The 16458-nt window shown below is 45.0% G+C and overlaps 1 protein-coding gene across 1 annotated transcript in view; it reads left to right on the top strand.

Moving 5' to 3' along the window:
• LOC112469241 (unconventional myosin-Vb-like) overlaps positions 1 to 15973 on the top strand; it is a 50581-nt gene extending 34608 nt beyond the window's left edge. The window contains exons 4-5 of the mRNA XM_025038545.1: positions 6727 to 6883; positions 15653 to 15973. Of these exons, the coding sequence (XP_024894313.1) occupies positions 6727 to 6883; positions 15653 to 15958 (463 nt within the window). The 3' untranslated portion in view covers positions 15959 to 15973. The remainder of the gene's footprint in view (positions 1 to 6726; positions 6884 to 15652) is intronic.
• The last annotated feature ends 485 nt before the right edge of the window (positions 15974 to 16458 follow it).

Consider the following 16458-nt stretch of genomic DNA (forward strand, 5'->3'; position numbering starts at 1 on the left):
TCTTTATATCCCTAAGCATTATGTTGTTTATTTTTGCTTATTCAAGATTTTAAAGATAGTGTCATATCACCTACAGTATTGTCATTTTTTTTAGCATTGCATCTCAGATTCATTTTAATTGTATTTTTCTAGCGTGTCTCCCAGTCATTAACGCTGTCCGTGGTACTGACACAAACATTTTGGTTGAACAGAATTCTTAATTAAAAATCGTGTCCCCATTCTCTTGTGCAGTTTTGTTTAAACCATCGTAGATGATCTATGTTGTGATGATGGTGTTGAAAGTATAATTAGAGACCAGACAGACATAGACAGGCAAGAAACAGTAGATTTATGATCCCATTAGTGAACAGAATATATTCCACTGACACACCCAAATTTTCAGATGATTTGTCACCAGAGGAGGACACAATGGAGGGCCTTAGAGATGGGGACCCCTTCCTAGTGTGTCTTAGCCGGACTCCCCCTTCCTCTTGTTTGACTGCTGCACTGTGTGGGGGGCCTCAGTGCACGTTTCCCCTCTTTATCCTCCCTCAAGAGGGCCCAGTTCAGGAAAATAGAGTCGTGCCTGTCTGAGGCATGGGACCCCTGCTCTTAGTCCCCTTCTCATGGGCAAGCGTGGGAGACTGAGCACAGGGCAGAGACCACCAAGTTTGATTTTTGTGGGCACTAAATTGCACACCCCTAGAGGTGTCCAGACCCTGGACTTGGCCTGTATGGAACACTATGTGTGGCAGCCCCTGCCAGTGCTCTCCTCTTGACCTAATCCAGGTGCCGCCCTACCCACCCAAGCCCCTGCATTTGAGATTGGCCATCATGGGACTTACGGGCTCGTGGGGAAACAAGGGTGTAAGGTACACTACCAAGGAGACAAGTAAAATATAAATTATATAGTGAATGCTATGAAGGGAGGGTACGGCTTCTGCAGAAGTGATGTTTCAGCTAAGGGGGTGAGGTGTAGCCAACCAGTGCTGAGGACAACTGATTCATATCTAATCTCTTATACCGAGGCTAGATTTGTTAGGAGGGATTCAATAAGAGACGTTTTATTATACAAGAAAGAGTGTAACAAAGTTAGAGACGTCACAGCACATCCCACAGCGAATTTGTGCAGGCAGATGGAGTTTGTGCTCAGTGCCTCGCTCGCTGAGAACACTGGGCGTATCACTTGGCCTTTCTGAACTTGCATTTTATCTTCTTTAAAATGGGAGCACTGGCACCCAGTAGTCTTATGAAACCTAAGCAAGGGATACATGGCTAAGAATTTTGTCCACCATTCGAGCATGATGTAAGTAGGTAATTAATTACATCGAAAAGCAGTGATACATGAGTTGCCATAAGGCAGGAGAAGATTGAATACCAAGAATTAAGAGTTGTGAGAGCAAAGGGGGAGAATCAGTTTGAGCTGGACTCGCTTCAGGCACCTGTGAACTGCGAAGGGACAAAGAAAGAAGCCCTGTGTGGCTTGAACATGATGAACAAAGAGAAGAATGACACAAGATGAAGCCGGGAAGAGAGGTGCTGGCTCCCATAGAGCCGTGAACACAGTGGAGCTTGGCTCTGAGAAGGCAGAGGAGTACCATGGGAAGGCTTAAGGTGGGGGCAAGGTGTGATCCAATACTCACGTACAGAAAGTCACGTAAGGAGGCTGTATTACAGGAGGATGAGAGTTGAGGGCAGAAGTCTGCTGTTGTGATGCATGTCATACGATGATGGCTGGGGCTAAGAGGTACAGAGAAGAGCGCCGACTGTATCAGGAGATGAGTTCAAAAGGATGGGGAGGAATCCACAGTGCCTCCTAGATTTGTAGCTGGAGTTGGTGCGTGGAGGCTGGTGCTGTTTACATGGGGAAGGTGTGGGGAACGGGAATGGAGAAGTTTGAGTGCCAGGAGCCCTGGGGATTCAAGGCTAGAGTGAGTGCCTGCACTCCATGAGCTCTTAGTTCAGTGACTAGTGTGTGGATGGACTGTGGTTGTTAGGGCACGGGGTGCCAAGTGGGAGGATGGAAGTGCCACAGGTGCCACCTGTGTTTGAGATGGGGCACCTGGCCTTGCCCACACCAAGATGGTTGCTCTGAAGCTCTTCTGGGGCTTCTCTTAGTCTGGGGACATCTAGAGTGGTGTCTCCCTGAGGGTCCTGTATACCTATTGTTTATTAGGAGGCCATGGTGACAAATTATTCTCCACAGGAAACCCAAGCAAGACAACACTTCAGGAGGATTTCTCAAAACAAAGTCCAAGCGGGGTCTCTTTGGCTGATCAGCAGGGCTCTCCTGCAGTGGAGTGACCTCAGGAGCCTTGATAGCCATCTGCTCCACTCCCCTCCCCACGCAGCCCCACCAGGAAGCGGGGAGGGGAGATTGGTGGACCTTGTTCAGGGAGCTTAAAATGCTACAGTGGGTTGGCGGGAAATTTTTGCTGGTTTAGGTGGTTTAGCAGCAATTAGATCCTGCCTCTAAGGTGTCACGGATGGGGGTCCAGTGTGAACTGGGGAAGCTATGCACGTCCGTGTCGGCCGTTGGTGATTTACCTGGAAGGTGGAGGATGGCTGGATTCTTTACCTCAGAATCCTGTGCTCTCGCCTGAGGCATAGGCCTTTCAGGGACTGTTCCTGTTTGGAATAATGTGTACCTTCCTGACAGACAGTAGCCTGCCCCTGAATAACGCTGAGTGTATAATTTCTTGACCATGATGTTCCTTTTGCTAAATAAAGAGAATTTCACTGGGCTCAGGAGAAAAGGATTTATTGAAAAGCAGATTGACCCAAGTTACCAGCTAAGTTGTGTCTATAATTGGGCTGAATGGATGGAGGCACACATGGGCTGTATTTTTGAAGGACATTGGGTAGAATTTTGTGTTTATAAATGATCTCCCTCACAAGCAGCTCTAAGTGACCATAATTTGAAACCGGTGTAATTTGCAATGTGATAATGTATTAAAAGTGGCCCAGAGAAATGATGTGGGACTTCAGAATATGGAGAAATAAGGGCCTGCTGGGCTGCCTGGATCAGGGGTCTGGACAGAGTGGACTTGGGACGTGGGCAGGACTCCAGTGGAAATGTGTCCATTGGTAATTTCAGGCAGAGGGAAAACTGTAAATGGCAGTGGTGAGGAAGTGTGTAGTTTCACAGACTGACGAGTCGTCCAGTTTGGCTGAACTGCAATACCATCATCTTACATGAAGTGCAGAGGTCATCTCATATAATGTTGTAGCAAATCTGTAAAATGGGAGGTAAGATGGTTAAGGCTTACAGAGAGCTTACTGATGGCAGAACTCGACTCAGACCCTACTCTGAGACTCAAAAGCCCATTGTTCTTTTCAAGCACAATAGTTTGCTCCCACTTATTAAGGGTTTTAGTGTTAGGGATATGCATTGTGGAGGATTTTGAATGCTCAAGTAAGGAGTTCGGATTAGATTCTATAGGCAATGAGTAGTTAGCTCTTTTCAAGTGGGGAAAACATAATTAGAACTATGCTTTAGACATTTAATCTGGAAGGAGTGTTAAGATGAATTAGAGACCTAGGTACCTAAGTCAGGGCGACTACTTAAAAGAGCATAGTGGGGGATCAAAGTCATAAGATACTGGATTGAGATAAACTGGGGGTCAAATAAGTTAATGGCTTTGTCCAAAGCCGGATAGTTAATCAGTAGTGCAACCACGGTTCCAATGCAAGTTTGTTTTTTGTTGCCCATATTCTGGTTTCCAGTTTTCTAATTGAGTTGGGAGCGAAGTTAATATGTGCAGTACAAGGTGACAGTGCTGTTGCACAGCATCCCTTAAGGCCAATTCACAGGCTGTTATGAAGTAGTGTATATATGCCTAATGGGCACTTAGCCCTGTAATGGACTAGGAATGGGAGCAGGTGGTAGATACAGAAGTCCAATGGAGCTAAATAAAAATCATCAATTTAAAAAAGTATTCCAAATTGTTCTAAGTTAGGGAAGTTGTTAAAAGGTACTTGTTGGTCTAAGAAGATATGAGTTTACCTGACTTTAGCCTGCATGTCAGCATTAGATCTAGTAGCCATCCGTTTAGGCAGGAGTTAGCACTAATGGCCATTACCCAGACGTCCTCATGCCCAAAATCTCGAACGTAAAGATTTTTAAACTTGAGGGTGTTTATAAGCCCTGATATTATCTTGGTCATGCACATGCATTTTAATAAGAACAACAAAATTTAACTCTGCATCCTGCCGATTTTTTTGTTTGTTTGCTTCTCTACCTTGATTCCTTCTTTGGAGTTCCTGACACTTTGTTGTCACATAAGCCAGTCCCCCTTTTTGAATTCCTGGCCCACTTACCCTTAGGATAGCCTCCTTGCTCCTCAAACTTTTCCGCCTGTTGGATGGGTCATTATCTTTCTCGAGCCATTCTTTCCTGGAAAAGAGGGGATTGCTCGATCCCTAAGTCATTTTTCCCAGTGATGCACAGGGCACTTCCGATCTTAACACTGCAAGTGAAAAGTGACAGGTATCATTGATTTGTGCCTTCTTATTTGTGTCAAATGTAATATGTTATCTGGGTCTTCTCGAAGTCCAGTTTCCTGGGTGTGCCGTGTTGTTCTGGGAGCTTGGCGGCACTCACTCACCCCCTCTGGTCTGATTCATCTTCTCTTGGCATCATACGTCTGGGAGCTTGGCGGCACTCACTCACCCCCATCCCACCTCTGGTCTGATTCATCTTCTCTTGGCATCATACGTTGCTCCCAAGGATACTTCCTAAGTTCTTTAGATAGTAACTCTCCCTTCTGCATGGTTCTCTGCTGAAGCCTAAGGCTCAGACATCCTGTGTTCATCCACTTATTTTAGGTTAAACATACAGACTTTAGGCAAATCTCCAAACTTTGGGTGTGGCCCCTGCGACCCAGTTCTCCTCCTTGCAGATTCAGGGAGTCTTCAAGGTGGCATCAAACTGGAGTCTGTTTCAGAGGGTCTGACGCTCAGCCTGGTAGACTCTTAATGGCCTCGGATGGTCGCACTTCTGAGCAGTTCTCTAAGGAGTCGATTATGAAAGTGTTGAAAGGAGAGATGGCACCCATCATGATCCCCAGGGCCCAGTGGATGTCACATAAAATTTAAAAAAATGAGAATGAGAGATGTAAGCATCCACAGGTTTCTTTAGAGGCCACCTTTCAATGTAAAGATTTCACAGGAACAAAGCAAAAAGAGACGCTATGATGACAACAATGATATCCTAGGACCACAAGGGTCTCAGGAAGCTGCTGCTTTCCACCCTCCAAATACTTGGTAGGGTTCTATATCCATTTTCAAGTAATTGGTTATATAGCCAATTGGAAAAATAATAACTTTTTCATTTTCATCTTTTCAGCAGTATCTACCAGCCACTTGTACTCACTCAGGTCCCTCCCCTTGTTGACAGTTTGTGTGAGCTGAGACCACCCAGCTCTTTGCTGACCTTGAAGAGCGGCTGAATGTTAAGGTTTCTTCAGCTCAGGTGCCACACCTGAGCCTTCCCTGGTGCTCCCAGCCCCAGTCCAGTTCTTTCTGTCTTTCTAGTTAACCTCTAGTTGACATCAAGATCATTGTACTTTTTCAGCTTCTTGGCTGTTGGCCCAGGTCAGAAGCAGGGCTAACATTCGTTCACTTATGCCTATAAGCTGTAGCCTACCTGTTTTAATAATTAGTAAGGTGGGGCAGGCAGAGGTAGCCCATGGTAGCTTCTCTGTCCATTCTTCTACAGCCTGCTCTGCCCAGGAAGCCATAGGAGCTGGTGCTAGCAGTATTGGGCTCGTGCCGGGAGACCTGTGTCTTTAACCTACCTTCACACTTCTCCATTTCCTCATCTGGAAAAGGGGGAGATTGCTTGATCCCTCAGTTGCTTATACTCCAACAGTGTATATTGAGTATATATTTTGTGCCAGGCACGAGAGATTGAAAGCAAAGTGCTTGTCTCCTGGCAGTGGATTTGTGAACTGGAGGTAGATGGCTGAGTATAACCCTCACCAGCAATTTATTTCCCAAACCTGCTTAAACATCCATCTTCCTTGGAGACCTATTAAACTGTTTTTTCCATTACTTGTCTGTCTTCCTAGTATCTGTTTTAAAGGGATAAATATAGATCTGATGTAGAATATCTTCTCTCTGCCTTCCATTTAGTCAGACTGAAATCTTTCTTATTGCAACTGATAGCTGTTTTATCTTTTTTTTTTTTTTCTGGGAAACTTGAAGCAAGATCAGCCTAGGAGTCAATGGCTGCCCTCTATGATACATATATGTGAGCAAAAATGTTCAAAACTGCTGGCATGCTAGGCTTAAATACAAGAGAAGAAAAGATCCTCATTCTTGAAAAAAAATATATCTTAGACAGTGGCACAAAATAGAAATAAAGGTGGGAATATAGACCTGAAAGGTTATATATGTAAATTCTCAGAAGGGATTGACATATGTATGGTAATGATCTAGGGGGTACTGCATCCAGAGAGAACTTAGCAGAGTGACCGGTGGCTGCGTCCTCGTCCTGTGGGTCATAAAGAATATATGCCATTTGTGCGTGCCAAGCACTTTTGAGAACTTTCTTTTTCTTGCTTTTTCAGATCTCATGCAGGCATGTGGGGGGCGAGGGAGAGCTATTTGTATGCTATCCCTCACATTGATCCCTAAAAAGGGAGAGATACTCCTGTTTGGGCTCAGACCCTCGTCAGCCAAGTCTCTGGAAGGCAACAAAGCCTTTCCACAGCCAACGACTCACCAGAGCCTTTTCTCTTCCAGAGACGAGAAGAACCAGTCCATCATAGTCAGCGGGGAGTCTGGAGCCGGAAAGACTGTGTCAGCCAAGTATGCCATGCGCTATTTTGCCACGGTCGGTGGCTCAGCCAGTGACACCAACATCGAAGAGAAGGTCCTGGCGTCCAGTCCCATCATGGAGGTAAGGCCTTCCAAACACCCGAGGCCTTCCTGGTTGGAGTCCATTCCACTGGCAGCAAGGCTGCTGGGTGTCCAGCCTTGCATGGCTGATCACAAGAATCCTTGAAAGCATCTCACGTGGTTGACATTCATGTCGTTCCCTGAAAGCCCATTGTCTGCCATTGAGGAAAAAATTACAAAGATGCCTCTAGGACTGTAGATGGGAAATAATCTAACCTGGTAGCAACCTCCAGGTCCCCAGTATCAGATGGAGTGTCCTCTTCATGTTTTCCTGTCCTTTGACTCTGCTGAATGCCGTAGAGGTGGCCCTTCCCCATCTACTGCCACCTCTGCTGCCGTTTCCCTCCCTGCTGCCATCAGGTGTCATCACATCCATCAAATCCACCAAAACCATTCGATGCTCAAAGGCCCACTGAACCAGGAGGGCAATTCTCATGGGAGTGGGGAAGCTTAGGTAGAAGATTTCTCCCCCCCACCCCAAAACAAATTTGTACCTGTACATTTTATCTTTGGAGTGTGTGTGTGTGGAGTGAGGGTGGGGGGTTGGTGGGGAAGTAGAACCAAAGGCTGTGTGATGACGTGGAGTCTGTTGAAGATCCTGTGACGGCATGAGCTGGCCAGGGCAGGTCCTGTCTGTATCTTCACACTCTCCCCATTACTCTCTGGGCCCGGTAGGCTCAGAGCAGTCAGTGCAGGCGCAGGGCCAGCGATTTCCTAAAACTTGGACCTTAACTAATCATGTTTTAGAGTCAGAACTCCTTTTTATCTCTTTATAAGAACTGACTGGCCACACAGTTCCTGGGCCAGCTTCGATTTCCTGCCTTTGAAGCTGAAGCTCGTCATTATTGTCTGAGTTGCAGTCTGGTAGGATTCTACCTTATGCCAGCCCTGGGTAGCCCCTTTGTTTTAATAAGAAGAAATTCAGTTAAGACCAACAGCTGCCAAGATAGCATCAGATTTCTCTGCAGTGCCTTGAGCCCCACTGATTAAGACACAAGTCACCAAAGTGGTTGGTCTTTCAGATTATTTTGGAGCTGGGGAGAACAAGAACCTGCCTGGACCCTCCTAGGTCCTCTCTCTCTCCCTCTTCCATGATCAAGTGCAGGAGTAATTCTGAGTCTCAATTCGTAGGAGTTCGTTGATTATCCAGGCAAAATCTCCTGCCGACAAAGTTGCATCATTGGGAGAAATTTCATTCTCCACTGAGTCACAGGACACAATGGGTTCATTAAGAATTTAACGAAAGCAGTTTTAAGTATCTGTTCTTATATGAAATGGTTACTGCTGTTGAAAGCATTTTTACAAACAGATAAAAACAAAAAGAAAAACTATTCTGTTACAGTGGTCCTTAAACTTGCCCTGCATCAGAATCACCTGAGGGCTTGTTTAAGCCGATGGCTGGGCCCCACCCCCCAGAGTTTCTGCTTCAGAAGGTCTGGGGAGGGTCTCCCAGATTTACATTGTTCACAAGTTCCTAGGTGATGCTGATGCCGCTGGTCTGGGTACCACACTTGAAGAACCACTGACCTATTAAAGTAAGAAAGACTCACTGGACAATATGGAAGAATGAGGAAGTAATCTCCCCAGTCCTACTGCCTGCTGATAATCATTCAACGTTTTGGTCTGCTGAGTAGTTTAGAATGAGCCTTGTCCCCATATCATTAAACTTTATATGAACTGTCTTACTGCTGCAACATTTGTTAATAGACGGTTTTACCATAACTTGTTTCATTTAACTATTGTCAGACATTTAATTGATCGGCCATTTGCTCACAGCATTGATTCTCAGCTCTGAGGCAGGGGCCTGGCCATGGCCTACCAATTCGGAAAGTAATGATTATGGACTGTGGCCTGGGCCTCCCCCTTGGACCATCGACTGCACCTAAATTGAGGCAGCTTTGAAAGTACCATTAGCATCATGTTTCATCTCAAATGGGAGTGAAACCAGGCTTTCAGCCTCTCCTTTGCCTCCGAATTTCAAAATTCAGTTCATCTTTAGGCAGTAAGATTTCAAAGACACAGAGTGCCTCTTCGTTTGGAAATAGAGTAAGTAGTTACTCTGGGCAAAACAGAGAAGGGAATAAACCTGTTTGATCTCCGACGATGGAGCAAAGTTGTTAGTCAAGATGAGAATTTACTGAAGGCAGAGTACTACGTTATTAAACATGTATAAGACCCAAGGTGAATGATTTTTAAAATTGTATTTTATTGTGACAAAACATACATAAAATTTGTCAGTTTAACCATTTTAAGTATACAGTCGAGTGTCATTAAGTGCGTTCACAATGCTGTGCAACCATCACCACTATCTATTTCCAAGACTTTTTCATCTTCCCAAACAGGAATTCTGTGCCCATCGAACACTAATTCTCTTCTCCCTGCCCCCAGCCCCTGGTAACCTCTGTTCTTTCTGTCTCTATGAATTTGCTTTTTCTAGGTACCTCATATGAGTGGAGTCATTCAATATTTGTCCTTTTCTGTCTGGCTTATTTCACTTAGCACGTTTTTAAAGTTTATCTGTGTTGTAGAATGTATCCTTTTTATGGCCGGGTAATAATTTATTGTGAGGATATACCATATTTGATTTCTTTGTTCTTCTGTTAATGGACACGTGGATTGTTTCCACTTTTTGGCTACTGTGGATGATGTTCCTGTGACCATTGGTATACAGTATGCGTTTGAGTTCCTGCTTTGAGAATGCTTTTTAAATGACAGCGGTCTAAAATGATCTAATGTTTTCAGTGTCCATTATGACCTGAGTAGGCCGGTGGACTGCTGGGGAGGCAGGGCGCTTTGGCATGGGAGAAACATGAGCGCAATAACTACACCACAAAGTACACAAGATGTGGTGCAGTTGCTAAAGTCTGAAGGAGGAGGAATGTATATACGCAAACCGACCTAATCTTGCACGATGTCGTGTCAATAAACACTACAGTAGTTTCGGCTCAGAACATTAAATTTCTACCTTGTGCAGCTGGTACTTGGGAAACTATGTAAGTCCTGAAGTCTCATTCCGTCGTGTACAGAATTTTGTCATCCTAGAGACTGTCCCTTGAGCTGTTCTTACATGTTATATTTGAGAGAAATCTTGGATATGAACGTGGAATGGAATAATTATAGCCAGGGAGTAGTCTGGGTGGGGTTAGAAAAAGAGTTGCCAAGCAAAGAAAGAGAGCCTTTTGCACCTCTAAATCCCCTTTCCACACATTTGGAGTCTAGCTGGACCCTCGTGTCAGGAAGCCCAGTCAGCTTTGTGGTTCCTCAGAGGCTTACAGCCAACACAAGGCCTGTCTTAATCAGGCGACAGCTGATTACTGATTGCCCTGCCTCTGTCCTGGGGAAGGATGGACCTCCCGATGAAGCAATCAGTTATGGTCATGTCATTATCTCATTGTTAGCACAGCCCAGCAACCGAAGGCACCTCCTGGAGAGACCGAGTTGGGGGTGGTCTGAGGAGGCAGCATTCCCAGTGGGCTGTGCTAAGTGGCAGTTGTTTGAATTAAAAGTGACTTGAGGATGGATTGGGCTGATGCATTGTCAGGGCCAGAGCTCTCTAATCCTGTTCTGTGTAAGAGCTTGTCAGCATCCCGGGAGGGACTGACTCACAGTCTGCGCTGATTGGTAATCAAGAGACCGTTAAAGCAGGAACAGAACCGAAGTCCAGGCCAGGAGAGTCCCGTGATTCTTGGGGGTGACTGGAGTCTGCTGGCATACAACTGTGGAAGCCACAGAGACTCCCCCCATCCTAGGAGAGAGAAAGAAGGCTAGTGTTTCAGTTAACAGAGATGGATAGAAACTAAGACCAGTAACCCTGTAATATTTCAGGGCTTGACTTTTTTTTTTTTTTTTTTTTAAGATGAAGAAAGCCAACAACTGTTAACCAATTCATGCAAGAATCTGCCCCCCGGCACCTCCCTGATCCCATCTCCTCTGGTTTCCTCTCACATTTCAGCCTGCTCTAGCCACTTCGCACTTGCCTGTTCTCTCACATGGCCTCTCCCTTGGCCCATGCCATATCCTTAAGTAGAATCCCTGCTCCTTCCCCACTGGTAAAAGTCTACGTACCCGTTAAGATCCACGTCACTTGTTACTTCGTAAAGCCTTTTCATTCTGCTGGCCATGGCTGATTGCTCCCTTCTCTCTGTTTCCAAACTACTCGGTATAGACCTTGTTACTGTATATGCCAGTAATTTGGAATTACTTGTTCCAGTCCATTTTCGTTTTACTACATATTTGTGTATCCACAAACCACAGAGAATGTTGTCATATATAAATGGTGTCATAGTCTTATCAACCATTTTGTAACTTGCTTTTCACCCAACATTTAAAAAAGTTTATCCGTGAATCACGCTATAGTTTACTTAGTTGAACAGCTTTATAGTATTCCCTTGTACGAATATATCACATTTTATTTATTCTCTCTGTTGGTAGACATTTAGGTTATATATATATATTTTTTATTGTTAAATACAGTCCACATTGGACATTCTTGTGCATACTTGTACACTTATGTGAGTTCCTCTAGGTAGTATCTAGAAGGAGAGTTGATGAATTGTTAGGTACACGTATGTTCAGTTTTACTGGAAATGCTCAGTTATTCTTCAGAAAGTTTGTTCCTGTTTACATTTAAACCAGCAGTGTATGAGAGTTCCTTCCCCACCCCCCACATTATCATTTCATAGTATCAAAGTTCTTGGTTATTGCCACTCTGGGCTGTCATTTTAGTCTGCATTTCTCTAATTACCGCTGAAGCGGATTATCTTTTTCTGATGTTTATTGGTTATATGAGTTTCTTCTGTAAATTTCCTGCTTATATCATTTGCTCATTTTCCAAATTTTAACTATTTGTATCCTATCTGCCTCTTTTGTTGTACTATGGAGTCATTGATGGTCAAAGCCTGGGTTTTTATCATCTGTAACAATTGGACTTGCTTTCCTCATGCATCAAAATGTTTCCTGAGTCAGTAACCAGAAAAATCTAGCACAGGTTTAAAAAATGAAGAACTGCATGTAGGCTCTTCACACACACACAGAAGTTGGAAGTTCTTCATCCCCAGAGCAGAGTTTATGGGTTTGGTGGTAATAACACAAACCACTTCTTTCCTTCGTAGGTACCATTATATTCTTCCAAAGTACATCACTTCATATTACATCACTTCTCAAGGCAGCCTAGAGAGGTCAGGAGGGTAGATCTTTCAGCAGTGATCTTCAGACCTTGGGGCGAGGTTTCCCTCAGCTATTACAGGGAATGATCTCGGGTATGGTAAAAGCTCTGTTGCCATTTCACAAATTACAAACTTCGGATTTTTTGAAATTTTGGTATGGAGACTTGTTGAAGCTTGATTGTCCTTTAGAATTTTCCACAAACTAGCCTTTGCCAATTGCATCCTCATGATGTTGTTAACATGTTTCTTTGTCCTCTGTATTTCCTGTAAAAGGGTAGTACAAATCAGAGGTCTAATTTTTTTTTTCTTAAGAAAACCAAGAATCTTTTATCGGCAGTGTTACGTGTTTCCATCAAGAGTCATAGCCGATCTAGCTGACTTTTTGTGCTATCAAGTAGCCACTGATTATGTCTAGATCTATTAATTTATCAGGAGTTACACAATGGTGATATTCTCATTCTCTCTTCTACATTTATTTGTGAAATAAGTCTAGGAAGAGGAACTTCTCTTCACCAGCTAGTTACCCTGACAGAGTTTGCACAGGAAAGTTAGGGTAGATGTTTGATTTCTTACTACTTGTCAGAGTAATGAGTTGGTTCCCTACCATTCCTCTGAGATGCCATTTTCCTCTCTTTTTTCCTAAAAAGATAAAAGCGAGGGTTAATGTCACTTAGTCTTCATCCTTTGATTTGACCTGGCTATTTGAGATGTGAGAAGCTCCCCACATGTGTGGCAGCTCCTGGCTAGTGAGTGGTTTGGAGAGTTGGAAAAGGATTATGAAACTGGCAGGAAGAACACAGGCTTTGGACTCAGACATATCTGAATTTACATCTTGGCGTTGCCGCTTCCCAGCCACGTGGCCCTGAGCATGGTTCTTATCCTTTCTGGGCCTAAGTTTTCCCGTCGGTATGATGAAAGTTCATAACGCCTGCCTCTTGGGATTCTTGTCAGGATTAAAGGACACTGAAAGGCCAGCCCAGTCCCTGGCTTATGATGGGAGCCTGGGAAAGCAATCACTTTTACCAATATTTAGGGAACACAGCCCCTCCTTGCCATCTTCCAAACAGAATTGGCTCACTAAAGTATGATGGCGGCTTGTCGTGTGGTGTCTTGAAGGATCAGATCTCTCTGTGGCAGAGGAGTGGGTGCCTGGAGGCCTCTGCCGAGATGATGAGGTTGGTGGATACTGAGGGGCATGAGTCCCAATCTCCCTTGACCGGAGGGAGCTTCTGACATAGACTATTCTGATTAGTCATCTCTTCGAGAGTCAGACAGCTTGGCTGGGCTCTAGCCCGTCCTGACCTTGGGCTGTTCCATGCTCTAAGATGCCCTCAGAGCAACTCAACATGACAAAGTTACACTTTCTCCCACTTCTCTGCCAGAGAAACATTATATGTGATGCATTGGGTGCTTTATACACTTTAAACGCAAGAGGAAAAAGTATGTTTTGCAACCCCAACTGGAGAATTTAGGGCAATAGAGTACCAAGTGACCTTTGAGGACAAGGACTCCAAAACTCTCATTTCACAAGAAAGAAAACTGAAAGCCAAGTTCATTTACTCTTCAGTTCACTCAAATATTTTTGAATGCCTACCATGTGCTGCGCTTTTGGGTAGGTGCTGGAGATCCCGTGCTGACGTCCAGTCCCCACTCATGGAGACGAGGGCGATAGCTCATGGAGGACGGGGTAGGGGAAACGAGGGGGAGGCAGAGGCCTGGGCGGGAGCATGTAGCAGGAGGAAACTTCTGAAGAAACAGCATTTAAGCTGAAAGTGGAAGAAAGAGGAGGAGCCAGCCAGGTGAAGGGAGCCATGAGAAGAGAGTGTACCCCGAAGGAGGAAACTTGGGTGGGCAGTGGAGGGAGCACAGGGATTTTGAGGAAGAAAAATGAGCTCAGGACTATTTAAGAGTGGAGACCAAGGGCAAGAGGGGCAAGGCTGGGCCAGATCCCACGGGGCCTCATAAGCTGTGCCGAGGGTTTGAAACTTCATCTCAGTGGGCGGTGGAAGCCATTAATGCATTTTACCCAAAGGAGTGGAATAATCAAGTGTGCATTTTAGAAGAAACCTTGGTGGTCAGGTGGGAGTTGACAGTGAGAGAGAAGAAAGGGAGGAGGGAGGCCCATGGAGACAGGCCACTGAAGTGTCCAGGAAAGAGACAGTGATGGGCTTAGGCTTGTGGCAGGAAGACAGAGCGGTGGGAAGATGTGTGGCACATTTGGGACAGCACAGCAGGTATACTTGGAAGATGAGTGGATATGTAGAGCTCACGCCACCCTGGGCTAAGTAGCTTCCTTGGTGTGGAGCTAGGCGTAGTTCCTGCGAATGAATGGTTGCATGACTCAAGGCCTCGCTTTACTCCTCTCAAAAATAGGAGTGGTGATAGTTTTTCTCATCAAGACTTAACAGGCCATTTTCATGAGTATATGTCGACTTTTTGACCTTTTAAACGGTAGCGATTGGCTTTCAGCTGGTCTCTTGCCCTGTTAGTAACAGATATGAGCTGAGCCTTACGTCATTCTCGGATGTCAGGAGATACTGATAGTTCTATGGCTTGGATTTGGCTGGGAGGGGTGGAGGGTAGATTGAGATTTGGGGTTTTCTTTCAAACTCTTTGTGCCTTAAATTTCCTAGACAATCAAAAACTTATATTGGATATTTTTCTAGCGCTTTAACCACCTAAAAAGTAAACCATATGAAAGGGATTAAAATAGTAATGTATTCATTACCAATCCACTGGCAATGTGTTGTTTTAGAGAAAGTGAATATTCACTGAGACCAGTCATTTAGCCACTCATTTTTTAAATTATCATCAAGTATTTTGAACTGGTCCCCTGCAGCTACGTAAGACATGGTACCAAGACAGTGATGGCTTCCTGATTGGTCCTAATGATGAGGTGTGGAGGGGTGGTGGTTGATTTTTTGTCTCTTTCTCGGAAGGACCATTTATTTGACCACTTAGTCATGGAGATCCTATCAAAGTGGAGAAAGCACCAGAGGGTTTATTTTTCTCACAAAAGGCTCAGAGCTGTTGGGTATTGGCATTGGTTTGGTGGCTCAAGGGCACTAGAGCAGTGGTCTCTGTGATTCTGTAGACCTTTCTCTCGTGGTCTCAAGGTGATTGCTGTAGCTGTAGCCATTGCATGTGCATTCAAGCCAGGAAAAAGGAATAAGTGAGGAAGGACAATGGGGTGCACCTTCCAGCTGTTTAGTCCCTTTTAAAGAGCCAACCAATGGCTAGACAAACACAATATGTATTCATTAAATGCTTATAAGGATATCATTTCAATAAAGTCCTCAAGACCCAGATTTTCCAAAGAAACTTAGAGAAACTCAGGGAACTCAGGAACTCTGACCCCTAGCCCTGAGCTAAGCTAAGTGCTATATATTTAAAAGAAAAAAGCTCATCAAGCAACTCATTACTCTCACTGGCTATTTTTAGGAGTAAAGGAGGCAGGCAAATGAAGTTTTGTTTTGTTTGCGCTTGGCCCACTGCCATCCCAGTAGCAGAGAGATTCTGAGAGGAGGGAAGAGGGAGAGAGTGGAGATGCTGCCACGTGAAATTAAGAAAATTCGTTTCTCACACCTCTCGTTTGTTCGCAACAGGCCATCGGAAATGCTAAAACCACTCGCAATGACAACAGCAGCCGTTTTGGGAAGTATATTCAGATCGGCTTTGACAAAAGGTACCACATCATTGGGGCCAACATGAGGACCTACCTGCTGGAGAAGTCCAGAGTGGTCTTTCAGGTGAGTGGTGTGACCGAGGTGGTTTTGTATTTTTTCCTCGTGGATGATGTTTGTTTCCTCCCGACCCACTCCCTGTGCCCAAGGAGCAACGCAGCTTTTGAGCCCGGAATTGGATATGCCTGTTCTTTTGGTTTGGTTTTCTTTATTTTCTTTCATCAATAAAAGTTTAAGTGCTCCAGGTATCGTGCCTGAAAAATCTTTTACCAGTTCTGTTGTTTTCAGTGGGTATTGTTTTTGGAGTCGATCAGCAAACATACTGAGTGCCTGTTATGTGTTAGCCTGTGCGGGACGCCGACGAGACAGTGAAGAATAAGATGACCCTGTTCCTTGTGGATTTCAGAGTCATTCTCAAGGGAATGTCATATGGTGTCCATGGGTTTCAGCTTTCCCCAGGAACCTTCTTATTTGGTCGGTTATAAAAGGAAGAAAAAACCTACTCGGCCACCTCGTTTTCTTTTCAAATACACGGGGTTCCCGCTTCCCACCCGACTCGGTTCTTCATTGCTCCGGCCTCACCTTCCGTTTCCTCCGTCCCACGTGCTCTTTCGCTTGTCGGTGCCCTCTTCCTCCTCCACCCTGGCCTCTGGTGGCGGTCGCTGCAGCTCGCCACCCGAGCGTGGTCCTCCCTCAGTGGAACCGAGATGCTGGTGTGTGCCGTGGTG

Source organism: Pteropus alecto, unplaced genomic scaffold, assembly GCF_000325575.1.
Source record: "Pteropus alecto unplaced genomic scaffold, ASM32557v1 scaffold146, whole genome shotgun sequence".
NCBI lineage: Eukaryota > Metazoa > Chordata > Mammalia > Chiroptera > Pteropodidae > Pteropus > Pteropus alecto.